Genomic DNA, 27971 nt, shown 5'->3' on the forward strand with positions numbered 1-27971 from the left:
CTACTGTATGGTGATACATCTGAGTACTGATAAATTTTAGTTGCATATAAATCACATTATGTAGCAGAATTTGGCTTATAAGCTGTAAAAGCAGTTACAAGTATTTTGTAACAAACTACATTGTCTACAGACCTGAAGATTTCTAGAAAGCACTTATCTTGATATATCTAAAGCTCACAATGTTTGTAAGTTCATAAAGTTCATAATGGCTGCTTTTTCATGCAAAGACGTTCTACTTACTGGCAGAATGAGAGAGAGGAGACTGGTGGGGGATTTTGCAGTGTGAAAAAAAAAGGCTTTATGTTTGTTTTTTTCGAGGCTGAACTTTCCTTCAATTCCTCACGCTGCTGCTCACGCAACTGGGGCCAACCAAAACGCACACCCTCAGGAGCTGCCAAGAGCCCTTATCAAAGCTTATAGCAGCTTCTCACGCGATTTGTGGAGGCGCAGAGGCTCTTCGCCCCTCCGAGGGGAGCCGTAGCTGTCCCGGGACTCCTTCCCGGGGGCTGCCGGGCGGGACCCAGTCTTCGCCGGACTGTCTGGGAGGCTGAAAAGGGGCTGAAGCTGCTCTCCCCTCTGGCCCTCGGTCTCTGGGGTTCACCCAGGCACTCGGGAGAACGCTTTGACGACCTGCTCCACCCCTGCTCCCCCCGCCCAGGCAGCTCCGGGAGGCTCTAGGTCACACGAGAGGGGAGCGGGGGGGAATGAGCCGCAGCGGCGGCGGCAGCGCGGCGACATGCACGTCAATGGCAAGGTGGCTCTGGTCACCGGCGGGGCGCAGGGCATCGGCAGAGCTTTCGTCCAGGCGCTGCTGGGCAAGGGAGCCAAGGTGAGCCCCGGGGGGAGCCACCTCCCCTCCCCTCCACCTCCCGTCGCTCCACTCCGGCCGGCACCGCGGGTGCGGGGGGGGCGCAGTCCCCCGGGCTCGGCTCGGCTCGGCTGGGCTCGGCTGACCGTCGGGCCGGCCGGCCGTCTGTCTGTGTCTGTCTGTCCGGCCGGCCGCCTGTCTGTGTCTGTCTGTCCGGCCGGCGCTCAGGCTCTCCCTCCCTCCCTGCTCAGGTAGCGCTGCTGGACCGCAACTCCGAAGCTGGGCAGGAGAGCAAGGCGGCCCTAGATGAGCAGTTCGAAGCGCAGCGGGCGGTGTTCATCCAGTGCGACGTTACGGACCAGGAGCAGCTGAAAGGTAAGAGGGAAACTGTCAGTGCTGTGCTCCGGCTTAACATGCAGCAACCTGAAAGAGCCCGGGCTGCTGCTCCAATAAGTGTGCAATTAAGGTTTCTGGAGGACAGCCTACTCCCAATCGCTTCTGACAGTGACTCAAAAAGGGTTTGTTTCTGAACCTGCAGATGTGAAATGTTACTACCAGCATGTGTGTATTTCACCGTATTACTTGGCACGTTGTAAAGAAAAGCCAAAGAAATCATTTCCATTGAGTGCTGTATGTTATATTTTTGCATGAAAGCCTCTGCAGAAGATAATTGTTATTTTATGAGTAATATATATAAACTTTAAAGCACGGACTTGCTTTTTATGAGGCTTCAGTACAGACTCCAAGCTGCATTCCCTCATCACAGGAGTAATAAATTCTGCTCAGGGTTGCAGTGCTCTTTCCATACAGCACACTGACTTTCAGCATGTGCTGCTGTAGCTGAAAGCAGAATTGGCAAAAGATGGCACACTGCTTTACCGTGGTGTTCAATATGGGTTGATAACACCTCACTCACATTTTGCAGATACAGGGAATGGCAAGGAGCTTCCCTACTGAGTTCTTAGAGTATCGTATAATGTTGACGTACCCATCACAATATTTCACAACAGGCACATCACTTCATCAAAGTTTAATTATTAAAGTGATACATTCATAGGTAGTTACTCAGATTCAGATTTTGACATCACTTTTATCAGTACCCTTTCCCCAGATTCATTTGTGTCAGGCTAGATGTGAACATTTTTAGTTCTGCTTTTATTCGCTACACTTCACTGGCAGCTTTCTCAACAGCAGTAACAGAGCATATCTATTCCTGGTTTACAAAACATTACAGCTCATCCAGAGTTCAGCAATATTGTGCACTGCTCCAAGCTAGCATGATTGTGCCTAATTCCAAAGCTTTGCATTGGTCTGTCTGTAAGAAAGATGCTGGACTTCAAATTTGAGATTGCTCTAATCAGCAAAGTTTTTATCAGCTAGGCTGATTATTGACTTTTTCTCCAAGTGGGAGGAGTAACCTAGCAGCAAGAAAAAGCATCCTAGGGGTAGGAATTGCATGTGCTGCAGCATGGGTGTTACCCCAGTGCGCTTTCACTCTCATGATTCCTCCTCTTTCTAGTGCCAGGCTAGTGCAGGACCAACAGGGTGTGCACTGGGAGCTGGAGGAAGCAAGACAGGTCAGCAAGGGAGGTTTTGGAACCAAGTTAGTAGGAAAAGAGCAATCAGGATAGGATAGGAATGGGCTTTCACAAGGTACAAGAGCAACAGCGTGCAGCTGCAGCTTATGCTTCTCTGATACCACATTATTCCCACTACAGCTTTCTTAGCATAAATTTGCAATCATGTCTTACAATTCTTTGGTGTTTCTGGGGGCATTTTACTGTTTTATTTTCCTATTTTTTCACTTGTAATTGCAAGCCACCTCTCAATAAAGTTAGATGAATTTCACTCCTAGTGTTTAAAGTTTTTAGTGGATGCATCAAGTCCTGTACTTGCTTATTATGTTAAAGGCCATGCGCATGTATGAAGTTCCTTCTCATTTTAACTTTAGCCCTTTCGATATGCAACAAGTCACAGCACTACAACTAGTATCTGTAGGTACATAATGCATATGGGTAGGAACTCAGCTGCTTCATCTACATTCAAGTCTTGCTCGTGCTTTTTTCTCTGGTGGCTCTTTCATGTAGACTCACACAAAAATCTATCTTGTTCCACTTTTGAAAAACTACCATACATTTAGTTTTGCTTTCTATGAATATTTAGGAAGCTCACATATAACTAGTGTTTGTACTTACTTTCAACTGGTTTTCTTACCTCTCCTTTAAAATGAATCTTCCTCTTAACTTTTCATTTTTCTTCATTTATCTGCTTTTAATTTTTATGATTCCATAAGCACTAACTAGTGTGCAATGTAATGACAGAATTATTCTACAATTTGAAAAGAGAACAAGTCATTTTACACTGATGTGTGGGTGATAACTTTATTAAGAATTTATAATGAGATTTTTCTTTTCATGGATAAGTAATAGATGGGATTAGCTTTTACCAGAAAACTTATTTTTTACTTTTATCTGGTAAAATTACTTTTTACCAGATAACTTTTTACCAGAAATATTCCAAATTTTATAATCTTTATTTTAACACAGATATGCAAACAGCTATAAAAAACTAGAAAATTACAATTAGTCAAGACTGTGCATATTTAATAAATAATTGCAAAAGTACTATAATCAATGGTGGATTTTGAAGGCAAAAGATTCTATTAAGACTGGGGTTGATGAAAGGTGCTATTCAAAGAAAGCTTATAAGGGAATCAGAGAGACAGTTTCCAAACTTTAGAAGCTAATTGAGAACCCCAGTCGTATTTATTTTCCTCATTGAAACTTAAGTTAAATAATCAGTTCTGTTCCTAATAAAGCCAAAGGTTTTCATTTGCCCTTGCTGCTGCAGCATTGGAAAGATGAGAAGTGATTGAAGAGTTAAGTTGTGAAACCTAAGAATGAATTAGCAACAAACATTAAAAATGCCAAAAAGGCAGACAGCCAAAAATAGAGGCTTTAGTAATATTTAAATATTCTCATGTAGAATAAGATTATTAGAAAAATCTATACAATAAAGGCAGTTGGACAAATGAAACCTTTCCCATCAGCTGCCCAGCTCTTGTTCTGATGACAAGATGATGACTGTGATGGACCTGCAGCATTCAAGTGAAGAAAAGGCTGTAAGAGTACTGACCACCTGGTGCAGGAAAAAAACTTTGTAAACTCCTGCAACTGCTGCAAAAAAGGTAGATGTCTTAAAGCTGCTGCTATGCTCCTGACTGACACTAATAGCTAAAGATTAAAGATCAGAGAATTAAGATGGTCCTGGGATCACCTTTTAGTGAAGTGGTTTCATTAAGATCTGTCAAGCATAATTTCAGTATACCTCTAATACTCTAGACTTTTTGTCAGTCACCAAATGATGTTTTTTTAAAACAATATGGGGAGGTGGGGGTGTCTTACCTAATAATAAATATTTAGTGACGAGGAACAATATTTGGAAGTTAAGACAAACAAGCTATATATACATGTTAGATAATGTCTGCAGTCATGGAAAATCTTAGTCTGGAATGAACAGCTGGAGGTCATCTCATCCAACTATGCTGTCAAAGCAGGGCCAGCCTAAATGAGTTGAGCAAATCACTATGACGTCATCATATTTTTTGATACACATCAAACTGAGTTGAACACTGTCACCTGGGAGAACACAATGTCATTGTAGAAGTTTCCCAGTTCTTTATTTTGAAATTCTTCAGAAGACAGGTCATTATTTTCATCAACAGAAGGAGGAAGATTTGAATTTGAGAACACATTATTAAAGACACCTGATGAGTAGGATGTATAACAGCTTATTCATAAATGGAAAAATTTAAACAAGAGCTATGATCAATTATTTGTAGTTGAAAGGTTCCTATTAGTTATATCACTGAATAAGGATTGTGTTCTTAGGTTAAATTCAGACTCAACAAAGAAAATTGTTGTGAACACACGAAGCTTTTAAAAATTTATTTAAAATAGATGGTGATAAATCTTGAATTCACTAGCTGTATCAAACTGTTACAACTCAAGATATAAATAATTAATTTATATAATTAGAGTGACAAACATCCCATCTAATATAAAATGTATGGGTGCTAAGAACTTTCATTTGCTCCTGTTATCAGGTGTTCTAAAACTGAATGAAAATGCAACTATGGTATCTTAATCCTTCCAGTTTTCCTGAATATGTTTAATACTGGTGAATAGTTAGATAAAGAATTTAATTGCATGTTGCTCATTAATGGTTAAGAAAACAGTGAAGACATTTTGGTAGACTAATAAAGCGTTCATTTGTATGTATGCATTATATTTTTTATATCTTACTCTCCACAAGTACTAAGAAATTTCACCTTTGGATCTTACCATAGGTGCTTTCAAAAAAGTAATTGAACATTTTGGAAGGCTGGATATTGTGGTTAATAATGCTGGAGTGAACAATGAGAAAGACTGGGAAAGCACTATACAAATTAACTTGGTAAGCATGATCTCCTTTCAGTATGTAATGCTGGAATACACATACCCTTGACTTTTACAGATTGTGCCATATGACAGAACATTAATTACTGTATTGGTAAGTACAGCTATTGAAACAATAACCACGTAACTGCATATGTACTAACCAATAAACATAACATCAGACAACATTCTCTTTCTATAAAACCCAGTGAAATCCCAGGTAGGTATAACAATTTGGTACCCAAAGCAGTAGAGCTGCATCTATAGGAGGCCAGTCTGTTTGTATGAATGTTTTAGATTTTGGTTATTTGTGAGACTCAGCTGGCCTGTGCTAGAGAATAAGATGGCATTTGTTGATATTAAAAGAAAACTTGTTCAACCAAGAGCTCCACATTTTCTTCACCAACAAAACAAGCATACAATCTGAGCTTCTAATATATGCTGTTTCACCATCATCGCTGATAGGCACACACCACTTAAGAGCACCTACTTCCTAAAACCCAATACATTCAACAAGCTTGTAAAATTTATTTTCAAACAGACTATTACCATTTCTTTGATACTGTCTGGTATCTCATCAGGTGAGACCACAACATGTTTCCCGGTTGAATTATTTTTCTGTTAAGCTCCACAGGAAAGACTGACTTCCTAGGTTAATAAAATTCTGACCAGCTTGTACTCTACCACCTATGAAGTTCTAATTTGACAGTGATTCAGCAAGTCACCCCTGTGACCAAAATGTGACAAAGTGTTATAACCTAGATCTGCAAAGAAGTAGCAGAAGAAAGACTGGAAGAGTGCAATATGGAGGTTTTTTCCAATCAGTCATTTGGAATTTGTCAACACAAGAAAGCTCAGGATAAGAAAATTAAAACTTTGTTCTTGTCATAAGTTTTAAGGACAAAGATACCCTAGTTTTTGAATACTAATGCCTCCATGAGAAAAAACTAACAAAAAAACAGCCAGGCCAAGTAATACAAGCTGCATATGAGACAAGTTCTAGAAAAAATAATGGGAAAATATGTATTTGGAAAAAAAAAGTTAGATTTATTAATACTTTTTCTTGATCTTTTATATCTATCCAAGGTCAAACTTGCTTATTCTTGGAAAGGATTGGACTGAGATCACTGACAAATATTCACAATAAGAGTTATACATTTGTTCAATTTCCTTTGGCTTTTCTTCACATCTTCTTCAAGATTTAACTACACATATTTCTTCCTTCTTTCATTTCTAAAATGTTCTGACAAATTAAATATCAGAAAACTTCATATTGTGAAGTAACAGGCATGTGACATCCTCAGCGTTATGCAGCATCTGTATCTATTAGTACAGATCCCTTGAATTCAAAAGAAGACTTTATCTGTGTTCTAGATTACTTATTCATCCTTATATTTGTGTCTGGTTTAACACAGGGTATAAATTACTGTAGGCAGTATCCACCTGTCAAATTTGCAAGCACAGAGAATTAGTCATCACTACAAAATTGAAGTCCACTTGAGAAATACATTTGTCTGTGATTCATCTTTAAATTTAGCTCAAAAAATGAAGACGCATCTGATCAGCAAATCTTGAAAATATTTAATGTCCAGATAAATATCGTGACAAGAGTGATGTCCAATTTTTCAAGGCCAAGATCTTCAAACAGTAGACATTGAGAACCTACTTCTACCATTATTTTTGTCTTATCACTAGTGATTGAGCTGAAGCAGACCATAGGCGGGTTTGAAGCATCTCAAGTAGCAGGAAAACTGGAATAAAAGTCTTAGAAATCTGTATGCTTAACTATCAAGCTACTGCCCCTAAAAATTGGGAAGGGAAAAAAATATAAAGGAAGATTATATAGTTTATACATTGTTGTATAGGTAAGTTCACCATAAATGTCCTAATGACACTCATAGTTGAAAATTTAAAATTTTCCTTAATACATAATGGTGACTAGAATAAGAGTAGAAGTACAGCCATGTGGATTAAATCAAAGACACGCTAAGTTCCAAATATCCTTATTTATCTTTTGATTTGAATATTCTTACCCTGTCTAACATTGAGTCAAATAACTAGCTTATTTCTATAGGGCATTTCTATTTAGTTACTGTAATTTCCATAAAACAAGATATAACGTGGTATTTTTTGCTTTTCTTTTTAATTAAAACAATGGAAGAATGATGGCTGCTGAATGTAATATGTTATATTGATCGATTTCATAAAATATTTTTTACTTCTTGTAGACAGGCAAAATATGTAAGAAATACATTATTTTAAAAGGTCTCTATTTCCTCGATATAATACATTTTAAGTATCCTTTGTATTATCAATAAGAACAGGAATAACTTATATGGCCACCCATTTTGATACACACTACGCACATATTTTCTATTTTTTAAAAAAGGGGAAAAACCCCCTCTATTCCAGTCTTCATCTTAGTGTTATCATTTATATATTGATACAACAAATATTCCCTGCCCCAGTTTAAAGTACAAAGTACAAAAGTAGAGCAGTACAGAGCAAGATAAATCAGAACAAACACATATGGGGTGTGTTCTTTATGGCTGAAACAGTTCACAGAACCAGTTGGTTTTCAGGAAAGTTTTTAAAGGAGTGCAAGGAAGTTCCCTGGTAGCACTGCTTGAGAAAGCATGAGGAACAGAAAAGAAGAATCAAGTTTAAAGAGCTGGACTTCATTTAGAAGTAAAAAGAGGGGACAAACCACAGTTCCTACCTCTATCCATTACAGTTTCCTGAGAGCAAGCAAAGACAGCTTGATAAAGATGGGTGGGAAAAAGAGTATCAAAGGGAAAAAGAGTATCAAACGGTAAAAAGAGATTTCTGTTGTAGTGTGTTCCCCTGGTTTGCTGTATTTTGTGCTAACATCGTCCACCTTTTCATTACTTTATTAATATTTCTACTAACTGTTTTTTGTTAATTCCATCCATTCCTCACCTCAAAACTCCAAAGCTGATAGTGCTGACTTGGCCAATATCAGCTTGATCAATGACAGCTTCAACCACTCATATTCCTACAAACGTACACTCTCATTATTTTGGTATACAAAAAAAGATCTTGTCAATCATACAGGAATTCCATTTTAAATGGATATTATCAATGTAGTTGCAACAGTCCATCACACACACCCATACCCATGCACAGAATAGCACAAGGACATATGACACATATGTTCTTATCAAGAGTCCTACTTACAGTCCTCCAGCATGACAAGAACAGTGTTTCTTGGATTAAACTTCATCAGAATTTATGCCTAAGGAATCCAGAAATTTTATAATCTGACGTTTTTCTCTTCAAGTCCCTAAGAAAGAAAAGTGCCCACATTTTTACGAGCCTTGAACATATACATTAATTAAACACAATCTGGTGTTCTAAGAAGCTTCCCTAATTTTATCTTGTGTTGGTGATATGGGCTTTCTGAAACCACTGTAATTACAGTGGCTGCTGTAATTACAGTATCTTTTCTCTTTACTTAGCACATTTTATACTAAGACAATCCCAAAATTTACTTGGAGGTTCCTTTTTTTTTACTTGTATCAGAGGTTTCTGAAAACTGACATAGATTGCAGTAGACAGCTATATGTAGCATTCCTGGTATTGCATATACTTACATTTTAATCATTACCTGAATCAAAAGTACAGAAGCACTTCACATAACATTTTGACTATCTTAACTGCTTTCTTATTTCAACAAATTAATTATTTTGTAGGTATACTTAAACTAATTCCTGAAATGAAACTTGACAGTTTTTTTTTTTTTTTTTTTTTGCACATTTTAATACATTATTCTGACAAAACTTTAAATTGCAGGCCATAAAAAAAAAAAACCACACACACACAAAAAAAAAAAAAAAAAACAAAAAACCAAAAAAAAAAAAAACCAAAAACAACCACCCACCAGCCATATGGGATCCAATTATTTAAGTGTATTTAAGAGCAAAGTAGAATTCAAATACACATGTAAAATGTGTTCAGGTACATGACAGTCTCATCCTTCATTACTAGACAAAATGTGACAATACCAAACAATTAGAAGTTTTTACATTTTTCATGGGTTTCATAATTTACTTCCAAAAATTACAAAGGTAACAATTTTCTGTGAATTTAGAAAAGTCTTTTTTGAAAATGAAGTCTACATAATTCAGGGTTTGTCCCTGCAAAATATTTTGATTGGTACTACAGAGAAGAGAATACAACACCGTGTGTGTATATGCATAGCTTCATTCAGTAGAGCTCATGGTGAAATAAAGGTTCCAGCAACTAACAAACTTTGCAAAATCAATTCATTTTCTCATCAGTAAGGAACTATTCTTCAAAAGGCCAATTAATATCTCAGGAGAAACCAGAAGGGCAACTAGGCAAACTTCAGAAGTGATTAATTTTATTTTTGGGGGGATAAAGACTTCATGATCATCACAAGGCTGTTTCATTGTGCAAGCCATAAAAGGGATCCCTTGGAAGTATGCTGCAACCTCCTATTCCATGCACCTTGCTCTTCTTTCCCAGTGTACCACAAGAAATGATAAGGACTGAACTTTCATCCCAAAATAATGTGACCAGGGCACATGGATAGTTTCAGCAGCTGGGAGTTACCACCAGGTCCCACAGTACAAACTGAGGCAAGCACTGTTCCTTAATGTTACCAACATAGAAACAAAACCAAACAAATGGTGCTATCTGCAGAAGATAAAATGGCAAGGTAACTAGTTTACCAAGACTGCATTCTAAGACAACCAGAAATACACTAACTCCATTGTTTAGTGGCTTAGTTGCTTATTCTTCAACATAATTTGATGTCAGAAAGAGGGTTAAGTGACTAAGGACAGATGTGGCCATCAAAAAGTGAGAAGTACCACTTACCTTGAAATCAGTGGCATGAGGGTCAGTCCTCTAAGTACATAAAGCAGACTGTAAGTATAATTACTTTTGTTGTTCATATTGCACTAGGAAGGACACAGACTTACCTTAATCGCAGGGTAAGTCAGTGAACTTATTAGCTTACAGTTTTAAGGTATGTTTACAGGAAGCAATGTTGAAGTATGCTGAAAAGCAAATTTCTTTGAACTAAGAACTACTTAAGCCCAGCTACTCACTATTCCTATGTCCTTCAGAAATGGGGGGGGGGGGGAGTAAAGAAAAGTGCAGAGTGAAAAACTAAAACCTAGTATCTCGCTCCCGCATTGTTCAAAATCTGATTTCTAGCAGATTCCTTTCTCCTTTCTTCCACTCCCTCACTAGACTTCTTGTTTTCCAGTTTGAGCTGGAAATTCAAACTCAAGAGCCTGAAATTTCATTTCATATAGCAAGTAAACTGACCTATACATAGGAATACCAAGGAACTTGCATGCTTGCTACAACCTGTCTGCTTCCTAGAAAATCTACATTAAAGACAAAATCAGTCCCACCTCCCTGTCTAGCAACAAAATGCTGAAGTTTTCCATGGATATCACTAGCAGTACTTAGTTTAAGACTTTTGAAGTTTGTCTTACACAGTTCATAAATTACTTTGAAATGTTTCCTTATAGATAGCCATCAATTTACAACATCACAGTATGAAAGTCAAATGATCTTGGGTCAAATTCCAGCTCTGTGCTAACCTGCATTTATGAAACCACAAGTCAATGGCTCTTTCATTTCTTTTTTTGTTTGGTATCCCTAACACTGAACTAGATTAGCTCAGAAACCTACATGAAGTGCTAAAACTAATTACTGATTGCCATTTTGTTCTCTCGAAAGGATTAATACTGCCTTTTCACCTTGATAAAAATAGGGTAGTAATCTTCAGCGCTGAAGAAATGCAGACATGGTTTCTCAGCATAAGGAGATATCAGAAGTATCAGACAAGAGGTGGCAAGGGAAACCTTACCAAATACATATAAGAAACTGTCAGTTGGAACACCTGCCTTGAAATGCTAGAAAAAAAGTACTGTGTACTAAATTACTTTCAAAGCAATTGTCACTTGCAAAGGATGATGATTAATGATGTTCTGGGCACCATCACTGAAGAACACTTCTTTTTTTTTTAATAGATCAAGCTAAAATGAAACACAGAATATGAAAACTGAATTACAGTGTAATGTTGTGATACAAGAACATTGTATAATGCTGGTTCCTAACACTAGAAAAAAATTAATTAGGTCTCTATGAAGACTTGGAGTCTTACTAGAATCAGAGTTTCAATATATGATTTCTTTTAGAACAATAAAATTAAAACTATACAGCCGTGTGATGTATAGAAATGTCAAGAATCATAGATTTTGTAAGTTTTGTTTCTGCTTTTGACACTGATAGCTACATTGCCATTTAACGATTTGTTATATAAGTTACTGCTAACTGATAGGATACTTACAAAAGCAACTGTAAATGTTTTGAGTATTTGTACAATTATTTTGCTGTCATACACTAAGTTTTGGGTGTATTGCTGTATGGTACATCAGAATGTCTGATCTCTATTTCAAATCTGTAATTTACGGAAGCTAACACTAGGAGACGTTCCCATACTCACCATTATAACTTCATTGGAAAGATTCCTAAATTTTCTACTGACAGTTGAAGAGTAAAATTGCCTCTTTGGGGAGCACAGTCAGACCTGCAGTGCACCTTGATGGTCCATCTTCATTATGTGCTATAGTAAAACACCATGTTTTGGTAAGAAAACAAACAGCAGTATCACTAAGATCACAATTTTTTCAACAGCTAGGAGGACAACTGTTTAGATTACTTTCTGATTTTAATGATACTAGTTTTCAATAGCCAGGAACAAAAAAAATAGGTGAGAGTCAGCTATCCCAATTTTCCTGCATTTAATTGCTAATTTGACTACTTTCCTACTCTTTGTTCTCAACATGTTTAATGGACAACATCCATGCAGCTAAATGCAGTTGTAAACAAAGGAACTGCAAAAAATTCAATTCTAAAATGCAACATGCTTTCATGCAAGTTAAGTCTCTCTGTATATTTTAATCTTAAACAATTCAGATGATTTTCTTAATTAGGTATTTTTAAGTTTAACTTTCCCAGGGTTGTGATAGACAAACTATGAAATATTGTTGGTTAAAAGCATGAAATTAAATTATTATTCTTAAAAATATACACGCAGAACTATATAATTGGAAGACACCTTTAGTTTCTGTCAGTTTATTGAAAGGCAAATTACAGGCATTTTTCATCATATCCCAAAACCAGGAAACCAGGCTGCACAGATTGCAGCATTCTTGGCCTGTCTTACTTTCTATTGTGTATTTCATTGTATAGTGAAGTAATAGCTGATAAGCTTTCTTCTAGAGTTCAGACTAAGTATTCTGATGTCAACAAATAGGAATCCCAAGTCACATTTCATATGAGGGGAGGCCTAAGGCTGCAATTAATGCACCTGCAAAGATGGATTTCATAACAAAACCAAAACCCATTATGCTATTGTTGTTTGGAAAACAATAGTCAAAAGACTATTGCTCTTTGGAAAATCTCTTTCCCGTTTGAGTGTTTGGCACCCAGATATGACAGCCAGCTTTGCTTTATCAGCTCAGCTAGATAAACAGGCTCAACTGGAAAGTGCCACTAAGACTTCTAATCACACATCATATGACTTTTGTACTACAGTAAGTTCAGTCATTGCTGTTCTTCCTTGAAGAACTATGGAGACAACCTTTTCTCCTGAAGAGAGGGGAATTCTGGAAAGAGAATGGGAGATCTATCACACGATGCCTTTCATTTGAAGTACCACCTGCTGAGTGTGCAGACAGCTAGGTTCTTCTCACCCTGTATATTTGGTTCAGAGTTTATCTCTAGAATAATTATGTTATCAGCCCAAACATCATAAATAGCCATGTCACCTGAGATCACCTACACTCAATGAGAAGATTTTTGCAAGGATAACAGCAGGTGTAAGGGCAATATCTGAATGAAAGTCTGCATTTATTCTGAAGACCTCTCACAATATCTACATAAAGGAGAAGGCTTCCCCACTTGAAAAAATGCTAAGTTAATGGAGTCTAGACGTAAAAAAGAGCAGTACAGTGATTCTGATAGGAGAGTCAAGCTATCCGCTTTTTCCTTGTCTTATAATTGTGGTTTGGCCAAGGACTCATCTAGCTCTATTATCTCTTCGAACTGGAGGAATAGAAAAATCCTCAAAGAGCCCCAAGCTACTTCATTCTCCAACTGATTTCCTCTAATCATCCTAGGTGAAATTCTCTTTTTCTGTTCAGTGGGCTGAGCCACTGCTCCAGATCATGATAGGACCTGCACCTCCTCCCACAGACAGCATTAACCCCTTCTTTTCTAAATGTCTTTTGTACAGACTATCATATGTATATATTAAAAAACCACCACCCACCCTTAAGCACAAGTCTAGTTTCAGTTCAGTTGCTGATGAGTTTATGTTCAGAAAGAGCATTCACACAGCAACACTACCAGGCATTAACAATCTCGTTTTTCAATAAATCCTTTAAAATTTACATGTGACAATCAACATTAAACAGCAATAGATAACATTTATAACAGCTCTGCTACTTTCTAGGACATGCAAGAGAAATCATATTTAATTTTGTATTTTTCAAACCACTGAAGATAGTTCTTTGGAAACTTTATGTTAAAATGATTAATCAAGAACATTCTTTTGATATTAATCAAAATATTTTTTAAAAGCATGTTACCTGAAACAAAACTTCCTAAGAGAGAAACAGAAAAATTTTTCTCTGAGAATTTTAAAAGAAAAATTTAAAATATTATTTCAGAATTTTTAAATATTCATATTTTATTATTTTTACACTATTCCAGGAAAAATGTATATTGAAAACATATTAATAGTGAAAATATCAGATAAAATGCTGCAACTACAGAAAATTTTAAAAGCTGATTCATTATCAAAATTTGGAAACAAACTTGGTAATGATGTCTCAGACTGTTTTATCTGTCAATGGGCAGCTTAACTTCATGTTACTTGGAAAATGAACAAGCAATATTAATAAAGCAGGACATCCAGTCTTCCAAATCTAATTCCCATTAAAACCACCAAGCCTGAAGGGTAACTGAATTAGAAGTTTTACTCTATGTTTTTAACATGTATGTCTAAAAAAAAATCAGCTAATAAAAATGAAATGTAATACTCATCTTAAAATTATTCCAATTTTGGTTTGGGAATTTAGAAAAATACTTAATATTCTGATTTTACATACTTTTTCTATCCAGGACAACTAGACATTATCCATTAGGTTTTAGGCTTATACAGCGTTTCCACTGTGGTTTTTTATTACTTTGGGAAATTTCCGTCTCCATGATTCACAATTTTGTAGACCTTCCCTGGTCAAAAATCTCAGTGAAATAATTATGCACAGATGTGGAAATATTTGTAGAACCAACTGATCTTTGGAACTTTTTAATTTATTTCTGTCAAATAAACAGCATTAAACAGTAACAAAATACAAATGGAGTTCTCATTTAAAAGCGGAAATACTATTTTCCTAAGAATAAAAATGACTCGAAAATGTGTTCATTTTAAGTAAAATACTGTAAACCAAATGTGAACTGATTATGGGGAGATCTAAAAAAAATCAGTAAGTAATTATGAAACTCATCACTAATGCAGTAATATTGCAACATTTCCCTAAAGTTCCACTAGGAGCATTGTCTGCTGCCGTTCTATTATAACTTGTTAAAATCACAGGTAAAGTGACTTACTCTTTGGGAGAGCCTCTCTGGATTGATTCAGGAGGCTGATAACCGCAGGCTTCCTGTACCTTTAGGCATCTTAATTTAAATGTCTGAAGTTCAGTGAGAGGAATCCCAGCAGAACTCCTGACTGCAGTAGGGTTCAAAAACAGATCTTAAGGAATCCAGATTGTAGAGGTCTCAATAAAATTTCTTCCTCAAAGTTATTTCTTTAAAATAAATAAATAAATAAATAAATAAATAAATAAATAAATAAATAAATAAAAAGAAAATCACTTGTTACAGCTAATATGCAAACAACATTTCACATCTCATAGAATGCTCTTTTATCTTATCTGTATTTGTCTGTTTGGGCTAACTTTAATTTGAGAGGAATGGTAACACTCCAGTAACTTCAGTCAGAAAAGAATACAAATATTTAATATCCTGGGATCAGATATATATCACATAACTTAATCCTAAAAAGTGTGAATTTCTCGTGCCTTGAGCCAAAAGGAGTTATAAATATTAACATTATCTTCAGATTCAGTCTGTACATTTTTTATAATGTAAAGCAGTGTGTCTCAACAAAAATGCTGGGACTTGGATGAGTTAATCTACCACTTATATCCTTAAACTATGTGTTTCATCTATAAATTATTTACTTATTTTTTATTTGATTTCCTTCACAGCTCATATTTTACATTGTAACATTTCAGTTTGATTATTGATATCTTAACAATAACAATAATTAAGCTGCTTTTATTTCTATCCACTGCAATTGTGCTTCTGAAGTTATGGAGCTGTATTACTGTGGAGTTTCCTCTGGGTTTGTAATCTTCAAAGTGTAAATAAGATCACTGGCAAAACAATACAGGTTCTAGGCAACACAAGAAAAGCAAGTTTCGGTTTTTAGGAGATCAAAAGAAAGATATTTTGAATATAATTATCCCTTTCCCTCCCTATATCAGACATCTGTGATTAGAGGAACCTACCTCGGCCTAGAATACATGAGAAAAGGAAATGGAGGTGATGGAGGAGTAATCATTAATATCTCATCCTTGGCAGGTGAGAATATAAACACTTTCTACTCACTGTTTTGTTTCTAAAATAAACTAATCATACTGATCAGTCATACTTTTTATCCTTTCTTATGGCTCTTCCCTGTTTATTCCCACTTTGACCTGGTTTTCATCATAGCAACAGAAATAATATCACAGGACAACTTTCATTTGCTTTTTTAAACTCAGTTCAGTGAAAAATTCAGTTATTTTCCTCATCTATCAGTCTCATATTAAATAATCTTGAGCATTATGTAAGTAGGTTTTTTTCAGTTTCAATACTGCCCACATCGAAGAAAACTTAACTAGCCTCAATTCATTATGCTTATTCAACACTTCAATAACACTGCTGAACTAAAATATTACATACACTGCACTGTATGTAAAAAAACAAGTCTAATGTATAGACCTAATTTGAATTCAGGTTTACTTTAAATCTGATTATTTGTATATTATAGAGTATTTATCAGGTATCAAATTTGGAAAAGCAGATCATCTTTTTTCGCAGAAAGTGAGGAAGCAGTAGCAGGTCCTCCATTCAACTCCTTAGGAGCACAGCTGTAGGAATATTTAAGATTAGACTACACCTACTTTATTAATGACTATTGTCACACACCAAGTCCTCTCAGATGTGATCTACCTCTGCTTGAGAAGCCATAAAATTAACACTCATGTTTCACTGAGCTCAAGCAAACATGTTCACATACTTATCTATGTTATAACTCTATTTCAATTTAGTGGCATAAAACTAGAATGACATGGCTTCTAAATCAGGGTTATTGCTGCTCAGTTGTAAGGCAGAGTTCTATACCCTTTCCTGTAGGTACGCTTAATGTTGCAGTGGCTGGGCTTAAAGCAAAAAAGCATAGCTGAAGGAGAAATGGTAAATAATGTCACCTGACACCCTTCCTCAAAAAAATTGGAAATTTTCTCTCTTGCTACTGTCATTGTCTGAGAAAAATAAAACACATGCTAGCTTACACTTGGATTGTCAGTACTTTCTTTCATACAGTATACCAAATTATACTAATTTTATTCCAGGGTATTCCTGTGTGTTTTAACAATGAAAAGCCAGTAAAACAGCAGTGGCCATAGTTTCTGATTATGGATAGGTGTGAACGTTCTGACTCTTAAGTTCTCTTGTAAACTTTGGCTTTTGTGATGAGTCCACCCCGTTGATACAATGCATGTGGATCTTGAGGATCTGACTTAATACGTGCACATATCCCATACTGGTGAGGGGTTCTGTTAAAAGTCTCCATGTGCCTTTAAATCAGCACTTGCAATACTGCCTACTGATGCCAGTAAGTTTATCTCTGTTGGCTCAGATGGACATTGTATTGGGACCAAATTAACTCAAACGAAACTGCTATTGCAGGACAAGAGTTCATCAACACAAGTAAAAGATTAAACATTTTCGCAGAATTGCTGACGCCCATGCAGTGCTTAAGAAAGGGCAGAGGTAGCAAGTGGTTTGATTCCTTTGCTAACTAGTCTCAGATGAACACAAAATTATTTTATGACCTAACAGCTTGGCTGTTCTCAGTTTGTTAAGAGCTTATAAGTGACATTTTATTTGATTGAAATCTGCATTTATTTATTTACTTTTTTAACATTAACATTTTGCCATAATATCTGTCAAAACCAAAGTGTTCTTTGCTTTGTTTGCTTTTATGTGGCTTGTATTTAGCAATTGCTTCCAAGGTCATAAGGAAAAACACATTATAAAAACTGACATACGCTAATTTATATTGTTTGTTTATTTACTACTATTCGTGCTTTGTAACTCTAACTCTCCTTTCCAGTCTGAAGGTCCAAGTCCTGCGGTTTATTCCATATATAACAGATAAACTACCATTGGCTTGTTTAACATCCTCTTCTAGTGTTTTCTCAGAGCTAGCTTCTGTTGATCATTAAACTTCTGAGTGGTTTTGATCTCCCTGTCCAGTGCTCTATAAGATTTTATCAGATACACTCTTCAGATAGCATATAATCTTGTGTCTTGCTGAACAGCAAGATGAATTATATTTAGTACTTACATAACACTCAATAATATTTGCTTTACATATTGATTAGTTTCCAGTTCTTTACCACGGAAATTTTGTCAATTATTTGAAGTAGGGACAGAATCAAGCCTTACTGGTTTATATTTCCAAACACCTGTGGAACTTTTTAAATGCTTCCTATGAAGTGGATGCTTAAAGTGTTCAGTCCGCTGGATGAAAGCCAGAGCGTCCACCCTGTCTTTCCAGTATTGAATCTTCCTTTCTTTAGTGTCTTCACCTGACAGGACTAAGTAAGAAAAGGAAAGAACAATGTGAGTGCATGCAGCAAGTACTCAACTCCTAATCCACTACGTCTCCAAGCTATAAAACTTTCTTAATTTTAAGGGATTTCTGCATTCATAATAAGAGGAATAATGTTGCTAAACAACTGAGATAATGGGAAATGTGTTTTACTGCCAATTTTCCCCCATGAAAAATAATGCCAATGACTGCAGGTTGTTACATTGTAATAAACTTAATTTCAAATTTAGAGTAAAATGTTCAAAAATTTATTCTGTGGGAAGCTACATACATTAGTTTAATTTCTGTTTAACAGAATAGATACAAGCAACCAAAAAAGCATACAAAATTACATTTAACTCCTGAGATCATTTACATAATTAAATTTAACATTGTCCCTTACCTTTTGGTGGATGGTACCTATACACTTTCATTAAGTAAAGGGGGAAAGGGAATTCATATGTGTTCATGCACTTTTGTTTTGATAGCCTTCATACTTTCAAAAAGGTGTTCCATAAAACAGAATTTGCATCTGTCTATTCTAGCAAATTTGAAAAAAAAATCAATCAATCAAAGTATTCATAGAGGGTTTAAAAACTAGTAAAATATTTAGCATCAGATCATGCTAGCTTTTTATGAGATTGCTCAATGTGTAGTGTATCTGGATACTTTTCTATTGTACAGTCATATTGGCAGTTTGATTGCACTCAAGCAACCACTTTGTCCTCCTCCTATAAAAAGCTTCAGCCAAAATAAATACTTAAAGTACCCCTCACAGTAAAGAAGCTTCTTTAGGACCTGACCCTATGTATATTGCAAGAACAAAGCTAAGCATATGGCAACATCATTGAGTAAAGGCAAGAATTTATCTCAGTGATACAGGGGAGCAAAGGTGTAAATGGCTGCACAACTGTGGCCTTCAGTTCAGCATCATGAAAGAGCTTCTGGTCCCTCCCCTTTGTAAAAAGGAGGATGCTGAGCAGAATCCACAGGAATGAAGTTAGAAAATTTAGAAACTATTCCCCTGAGACTTCAGTTCGCTGTTAAAAAATTTCCTAAAAATAACACAGCTTAGAATATTTGCTAGGATTTCTGTGTCTCCTTTGTTTTGACACAGATCAGAACAGTATAAGTGACATAATGAAGGCAATCTTGTATCCCTCCCTATTCTTAAGAATAGGGTATTATATAAACCCCTTTAATCGGTTCTCTCATCACTCTGTAGAACCATCATACCTCTAGCTTGTTTCTCTAGTTACATATATCCGCTTTTCAAAAGAGGCTTTGGCCTTCAAAGAACATTGTAAGCATATTTGATATTTGACATTTATCCAAACTTTTGCTTAAGGGCAACAAAGGAGATTTCTATAATGTGGTTTGGAAATATATTTCATTTAAATAAATATAGCTAAATCTTGTGATGTAACTTATTTATAAGTATGCTATGATTTGCAAGAGGCTTTGATAAGCATATTTTATAAAACAAACATTATTTTCCAGCACATACAGAAGCACACTTTTGATTTGCTTTTAAATAGGTTCTGTCAGATTGCCAAAACTTACCTTTCAGCATTTTCACATATGTCCATAAACAATGAAAAATTTAAAATTTTAGGATGCCACATAATACTGTGACTATCATATTATTGACCGAAAATTTAAATGTTTTAATGGGATGTTTAAATGTTTTAACAGTGAATATATTTGTCTAAAGTGTAACTGGGAATAGACCTTAATCACCGCATAATCATAGTGCAGAAGCAGTGCTTTCTGATGAACCCAAAGCCCCTGTGAGATGACAGCCATGTAAGGAAACAGACTATGGTTCTTTATTCTCTGTGCCACACTCAATCAAACATGAAGTACACTCTTTCAACAATTAATGAAACTTAAAGATACTATCAAACAGAAATTACATTTGTCTCAAGCTGCCTAATAGTGCACCCACAGAGCAAATAGAGGGCAGAAAGATCATCTCAAAGCTAATCTATCGTGATTCAAAGAAAAGACTTGTTCAAATCTTTTGAGGGCAACGTGTTCAGTGGGAAAACATATCAGGGGAAAAGTGCTTAATTCTGTATTCATCAAAGCTCTTCAGCAGACTGAAAGGAAATACTGGTTTCAACAAAGCTCACTGATACAACTCAAGCTTATTGATACAAACCTCCACCTTCAATACTAATTTCTAAAAATGTGGATATTAAAACTATTAATCATGACAAAGAAGTTGTAGTGAGAAGTCTGACACCATGTCTCAAATGGTAGACTGTTCTTGATCTTGTAATGACAAGGGAACTAGGGTACAACCAAGGGCAAGAGCCATCTTTGTCAGCCTGCCAGGAACTGAGAAAAATTAAAAAGAGCAGTTAACACTGATGCACAATGTTGATCTGCTTAAATTGGTTTTCATAAACCAAAGAGCACCTTCAGTCATCATGAAATCATTTGCAATTCACCAACTAGTTCTCAATGAAGATTGTTTGAGGGGAGAAGCAAGTTCCCTGTCCCCTTTCATGTAGCAGTTCAGTGATGCAACAACATCCAGAGAGAGGAAAATCTAGGCATAGTTGCTTTCCCTTGCAAAGAGAGATTGAGAACCACACGTATCACTTTCCAGGAGTATGTTACCCCATCACCACCCATTTCAACACCCTCCCTTTCCTTCCCCCATTATTTTGTGCATCATGTTCTCCAGTCTGTTTCACTGCAGTACCACTTTGGAAAAGATAAATAAATATTGATAGAAGCAGCAAATCCAATCTGGATTTTCTAACAAATGAATGCCCTAACTAATATGCTATGGAAAACATATTTTTTCACTGGTCAAAGATATACTTTATACATAAAGTATATATAACACAAAAATCATTTTTCATAAAGCAAGTTCTCAATCAAAAGCATAATGCCTTAATCCAAGCTAAACTGATAAATACACATTTAAGAGAACAAGTTCTTCATTTCCCACCACTGAACAGTGCTAATACCAGTTTTGCTTTCATTGGATCACTGAACCCAACATAAAACCTTGAAGGTGTCAGGGTTGTAATTAGAGCTTTGTGCCATCTTAGAAAGATTTTTCCTTCAGACAAAATGGATTTCAGAGCAGAGAGCCCATGCAAGTCTCTGGCATACATAATTTTTCTGCCAAATCCAAACTTAAAGCATGGTAGTGGGTTCTTTATCTCCATTGAGAGAAGTCACACCCTTGCTTGATTATATCACTTAAAGATATGAAATACACATCTGAGAATGAAAAACACATCTGAGATATTAATTGGGATTACTTCCATTAGAATCAAACATTAAGGCATCAAAATAGGCATTCGGTTTTATAATATCACATTCAGGAACACATACAAATTTTATCCCCTAGCTTTAGAACAAGCTGTGGTTTGCTATTCACAAGACCCTAGCTTTCAGGTGGAACTACAGCATCCATGTGGTCCAGTTTAGTTGTCATTGTCTAATGGAAATTGTTGGCATAATGGGCAGAAATGTATACGCACTCATTGTCCATCATCCCTTCTTGACCAGCTTTTTACCATCAAAACAGTCCTACTAGAATTAAGTTCTTAGTTTTCCTCCAAAACTTCTGTTCTCTCTTCTTTCTCTACTATAAATAATGATTTTATGCTCTCCCACTCCCACCATAAAGGTTCACAGTGTTAGGAGTCATTTTTTATTTTGCTTCTCCTTTTCCTTACAGAAAATAGCAATGATACTACCCAGGATTATTACCTCTTTTTCCTGTTCCCTTCTAAAAATCTTCATCTTGGCTTCTCATTCCAGAACAGGGCCCACTGTAGGAGGCACCATACCTTGAAATCATTTTCAGGCAAACTAATCCAATCTAGAAAATGCTTCAAAAATCTTCCCTGTCCACATCTCTGCTTTCATTTCTTTTTGATCACTATCTGAGGTCTTCTTATTCCACTCATAGTGTTTACTCACTTATCTCTATACTCTCTCTGCACTGAGGTCTTGTGTTCACTTCTCAGGACTTTTTCCATTTGCTTATTGCAAAATGGCTTCCCTATTTAATTTAAATATCTTTTTAAAAAATACCACCTATGAAATATTACCAGAATAGTATTGTAAGTAAAATAAATTTTACAATGCCTCAGATAGTGCGTCAAGTCTGAATTATTTTGTTTATAGTTGCTCCTTTAAGCAAAAACTACTATGCAAAAGTGTATGTAGTTGTTATAATACTAACCACATCGTCAAACAAATAAGCAGTAACAATATTGCATGGGCAGTTGTATTGGCTGACTGCTTCAGTCAGCTGTGCAGCACACTCATCTCTCACATTAGGGCTAGAGAAAAAGTTTTATCTGAGGCTGAGTTTTGTTACTATTCCTTCTTTAACATCAGCAAGGGATTTAAGTCAGACATTATGTTTTGAAATATTACAAAGATAATATTCAATCAGTTACAGTAGTCAAAATAGATTTTGCTATTTCCCCTACTTTTTCCCATACTTCATCCATGAAAACACTAAATGATCGCAGGTGTCCAATTTACATATCAGCAACTAGGGTGTCGGCAAAGTTTATCTAAAATACTTTACATACCTTAAACACTTCACAGATTCATAATAGGTTCAAAATTTTCATCACTGAGTGTTTTCTTCCAGATCCTGTCCTCCATTTTAAGTCATACTTCACAAATACAATTTTTCCTCTTAAAAGTTATACTCTTTTATTACTTTTATTTTGCCTCCTCATGTTTTTATCCTTTTCCCAGCCTACCTCAGATTACAAAATTTGCAAAATTTACTAATCTGTTTTCTTGCATCTCTATACATCCATCACTTAATTTTTACATTATAGACCTATATGTGTGTTTAAGGTAATCACAAAGAGGAGTACTCAACATCTTTATTCAGCTACCTTTTTATTTTAAAGGACTCATGCCTGCTGCATTCCAACCTGTGTACTGTGCTACAAAGCATGGTGTAATTGGATTCACACGGTCAATAGCAGTAAGTATGTGTTTTTGAAAACAGTATCAGCAGCTCCTTGGGAACACGTCAAGTTTCTTGTGTTCCCTCATTATTGTCACACAACTGGGACTAATTTTCATAAAGCAAAGTGTCTGAAGCAGTGGAGGTTCCCTCCTTTTGTAAAGGGAATCCAAAGATTTGGATCCATAGATCCATGTGTTTATGGCTGATTTGAAGTTTTGGGAGCATGGAAGAAAGATGTTGTAAAGCAAAATGGACAGTGGGAAGAGCCCAAAAGTCAAATTCTCATCCAAGCTTTAAAAATATTTTTCATAACTCCATCCCATTCATTTAACATTTTGGTTTCCTTATTTGTACATCAGATTAGTTCCTATTTATGATAAAAAAAGTCATCAAAGTGTACAATAAGAGACTTGAATGCAAAAATGTCTGCCATTATTTATTCTTACTAGCCCTTAATATGCTGAAAATGTAAAATGTCACATTCAGGATGGGACACATTACATGTTATATAACCATATATTAAGTCTTAGACTCTGACTGCAAAACTGTCTGGTTAAATTGAACAAGCAGTATGATAAAATAACTTGGAGGGAGCAAATATGATTACACTTTCCCAGACTAAGCTTAAAGATAGTCTACTCATAAGATTTACAATATTATTTCCAGAATAAAGCACCTGCAATGACCATTTGGATAGTTTACCTATATGTTACATCCCCACCTTTAACTTCTTTTTTAGATTAACCTAAACAGATTAGTATGAATAAGTGCTGCATATAACATATTAGCCACAGCACGAACCTGACATCTGGGTTTCCATTTTTGTTTTCTCATTATAATATAAACGTCACTATCTAAATTCAAAAATAAAGGGTCTGCTAGAAAATTAGAGGAAATTCTGTCTCTATGGAACATGAGAATGACAAGGAGAAAAAGAATAATAAATATATTAAACCACTGTATTCACCAGGAAAGGCAGTACAGCCTAACACTGGGCAGGTATGAAACAAAACATCAAGGACTTCAGTTTCTTTTCTTCTCCAGACCAAAAGGGCAGGCTACCATATCATGAAAATGACACAGGATTTACATAATACCAGAAAGGATTCCTATTAAGTATTAAAATAAATAGAACTCAGTGTTGAACAGTTATGGTTATTCTTGGATATATCATGTATAGTTTGTAAGTTCTGTGCCATCGATAAGAAAGTTCATCAGGCATTCAACATATGCCTGAATGCTGATCGGACTTCGCTACACACGTGCATTGGTAGCACCATAAAGGAAGGGTCCTACCACTCCCAGAACAATTTGTGCTGCTTGCTTTCATTACACTTTGGAACTGCTTCCTGAAAAAACTCCTGCCTCTTTCCTGGAGTTCCCAGGGACATTCCTGTGGAGATGCTCAGTGACAGATTCATCCCTTAGCAGGGACAAAACAGCAGCTGGAAAGGTTTAGCATTACATTTCTAGCAGCAGAGACCAAATCCTATTTCTTTTGATGTGAGGAAGGTTAAATCTTGATTTGACTTCAGATAGTTTTCTTTTAATAAGAAAGTTTTTATAAGATTGGAAGCATACATGTGAGAGAATTTTTTTACTTGGCTTTGCTTATAATAGTTACATCATCACCCTAGAACACTGTTAATGACATGCCAAGAGCACTAATAACAAAAATATTAGAAAAAAACAGCTGCATGGAAAGAAGAGTGTTGATTCCTTGTAGAATTGTCCTCTCAGCAAACCAGATGTTTTTTCCTAGTAATATAGTATGGTTACTAGAGAAAACATGCTTCAAACCTAGTGAAACAAAACAATCGGTATTAGCAAGATTTGCTTACTAGGCAAGTCTGAAAAATACTTAGTAAATCTCATTCTTTGAAAAACTTCTTATACAATGCTGTTTTAAAATGCTGATGATGAATGCCTAACTTTTTCTCTTTTCCAGTTAGCGGCTAATATGGAAAACTACGGTGTGAGACTCAACACAATTTGTCCAGGATTTGTCAACACACCAATTCTTCAGTCAATAGATAAAGAGGAGAATATGGGACAATTTTATTCGTATAAGGATGAGATAAAAAATATGATGCAGTTCTACGGCGTGATGGAGTAAGTCAAGTCAGATACAGTGATTTTTTGCCTTTTGCTAATGAAGAACAAGCACACACACAATAGAGCTTTCAGGAAAATTCAGGAAATGCTGCCTCAGATAAAAGTCTATCAAATGTGTTATCCTATATACAAGGAACAAATGGCAGATAACTAATGCTGGTTTAAGAGCATCACCCACTCGGTGATATTTCCGTTTTCCCAGCAAAGTGCAAATCCAATTCTCAAGTTAGAGAGGGTAGGTTTAGTTTTTAATGGCCATTGGTGTTCTTCCATAAATTTGTTTAATCAACCTTGCTGTGAGATACAGGATATATGATTTGTATTATATTTCCACAAAGTTTACAAGTGAACCAAGATAGAAATCAAACCAAGAACTGACAAAAGCAGACTGAGTTCATAAGAGCACAGTAATGACAGTGGTGGATCAGATCAAAGAGTTAAAGACCATTATGGTATTGCCAACAAAGGCTAAAAGCAGGCAGCTAGGAAAGAGTGTGAGAACAAGACAAGCATAAAGTGATATTTTTTTAACATTTTCTCAGTCTCATAACAATTAACCGGTCAGATACTTCCGCACAAAAGAAATTCTATGTGTTGTCTCACCCATGCTTTTTCATATGTAAAATTTATTGCACCTATTGACCACAGCAAACTGCCTGTGACAATATTCTCCTTACACTGATTTGTGTGTCAGTCCTGCTGCAGAAACAGGATAAATTAACAGCAAAGAGCTGCAGAGGATTGTGTAAAGATTCCTTCTGTCCATTGCCCTGACAGAGAAAATTTTGATAGGAAGCCCAGTGGCACCTGGATGTCCACAGGGATTTAGCAGTAGCTAGAGCAAACAAAGGATGATCTGTAAAGTTGCTGCTTTACGTTGTATGTCCTGAGTGAGGAGACCAAATTTCTCTCCTGAAACACACATATTACTTTTGATTTTCTTTAAAATATATTTGTTCAAATACCAGTTTGGTTAATTTTCAGGGTGTATAGATTTACATCAGTTTCTTTACTTGTCCTTTTTACATGTCCTATTACATCATGATTCTGAATTTATTTTTTTTTTTTTTCCCCAGCCCATCAATAATTGCTGAAGGACTGATAACAATAATTGAAGATGATACTCTAAATGGAGAAGTTATGAAGATTACAGCATCCCAAGGGATTCATTTTCAGCAATACAGCCAAACACCTTTTACATCAAAGAGATAAATAACTGGTTTATGCTAATTATTTTTGGCTTTTCTTAAATTTTAAAAACTTTTGAAGAGAGTAATTTTTTTGAAAAAAAAAAGTTAGTGTTAGAGCAGTGACAGTGTCCAAACATTCACATCCTGATACCAAAAAGATGGACAAGAAAATCTGGTGTGGGAAGATGTTACCATCTTATTTTAATTCTATAAGCACTAGTAATAGTATTTATTCAGCAGAATATACACAATGTTCTGAAGATTTTTGATTATGTAGTAATAGGAGCCTGATTGTTCCTTCTAGTAGTTCTGATCTACATACTCCAAGGGTATTTTGGTGGACTTTGTATAATTATTTTCACTGTCATAAGTGTCTGCTTATTTACATCTTGAATTCTTCAGATCAGGAATTCAGTTCAGGAATCTAGAAGACAAATATACCATTAAGGAGTTAAAAATTTACTTTGTATTATGAAATGCAAAATAGAACAAAAGGCAAAATTCTCTTTCCTCATTTATATATGCAACTAAATATGTTGCATATCATACAAGAAAGTACAGATTTTTATCTTCTTAGATTTTAGCTATTTATAAAATAGAAATAATTTTGTTTTCTTTTATAGATTATATATATATATATGAATTTTCTCTCTGTATATACAAGGATGAATACTTTGGCATTGACTGAATTGTAGATTTACTCATTAAATCATTTTTTAAACCTTTAAATTTAATTTCTTGCCTTGACTGATTAAAACCTAAATTAAATTGTGAATAATCTGTTTTTTTCATGTTTTATACATGTCCATTTTGGTATCATGACACATATTCTTAGATGAGGTATGTCACATAGTGCCAGTGAAAAATGAGCTTTCTGCCTCCTGAGTGCCACTGGACCTTCTGAATCCAGGTCAATCCCCAGCTACATTTATAAAACAAACCTTGTTACTCTATGGGTTACATAGATTTAATAACTCCTTGGAAACCTGGGAAAAATTAATATTTACCCTCCTTAGTATCTACCCTCCTTATTTTTGGCTATGTTAACACTATTTTTAAAACCTATTTTGAATGCACACACGATGCTAGCCACACCAACAACGTTCCTGAAAGCATCTGTATATCACTCTGGACTAGCAACTACTATCTGATTTGATTGGATTAATTTCTACTTTTGCCTCATTAAAAATAGAGCATTTCCTGATATGTGACAAAGTAGTGCAAAAGATGTGATATAAACTTAAAGTCAGCACATTTCTTTAGTTAGGGTCCTAACACTGATAATCATTTCTCTTTGCCTCTCTCCTTGTTAAGCCATATATGAATGTAGTTTATAAACAAGGGAAGGTTTAATAATAATGATAGAATATGCAAACCATGTAACTAGCAAACACCACACTGTTAGATAATAATTCAGCAGCTGCTCTTAATAACATATGTCAAATAATGATGGGAA

General features: G+C 35.6%; 1 protein-coding gene across 3 annotated transcripts; it reads left to right on the top strand.

Moving 5' to 3' along the window:
• HPGD (15-hydroxyprostaglandin dehydrogenase) lies at positions 1–27068 on the top strand. 3 transcript variants are annotated; one of them, XM_026847316.1, is made up of 7 exons: positions 1–829; positions 1060–1183; positions 5157–5263; positions 15867–15963; positions 23149–23225; positions 25159–25322; positions 26402–27068. In XM_026847316.1, exons 1-7 carry the CDS (start codon positions 737–739, stop codon positions 26535–26537), a joined length of 798 nt encoding a protein of 265 aa, XP_026703117.1. In that variant the 5' UTR covers positions 1–736; the 3' UTR covers positions 26538–27068. The 3 variants fall into 3 exon arrangements, with proteins under 3 accessions (XP_026703117.1, XP_026703118.1, XP_026703119.1); XM_026847317.1 differs by lacking the exon at positions 23149–23225 and having other exon boundaries at positions 25163–25322; XM_026847318.1 differs by lacking the exons at positions 23149–23225; positions 26402–27068 and having other exon boundaries at positions 25159–25262.
• Positions 27069–27971: the final 903 nt, after the last annotated feature.

Source organism: Athene cunicularia, assembly GCF_003259725.1.
Source record: "Athene cunicularia isolate RWA chromosome 4 unlocalized genomic scaffold, athCun1 chr4_part1, whole genome shotgun sequence".
Lineage (NCBI taxonomy): Eukaryota > Metazoa > Chordata > Aves > Strigiformes > Strigidae > Athene > Athene cunicularia.

Bases quoted from the DNA above. Each gene is read 5' to 3' on its own strand.
- HPGD (XM_026847316.1), top strand. From the start codon at position 737: ATGCACGTCAATGGCAAGGTGGCTCTGGTCACCGGCGGGGCGCAGGGC. The intron at 830-1,059 runs GTGAGCCCCGGG...CTCCCTGCTCAG, and splicing joins TGCTGGGCAAGGGAGCCAAG to GTAGCGCTGCTGGACCGCAA. The intron at 5,264-15,866 runs GTAAGCATGATC...TCCCTATATCAG, and splicing joins GCACTATACAAATTAACTTG to ACATCTGTGATTAGAGGAAC.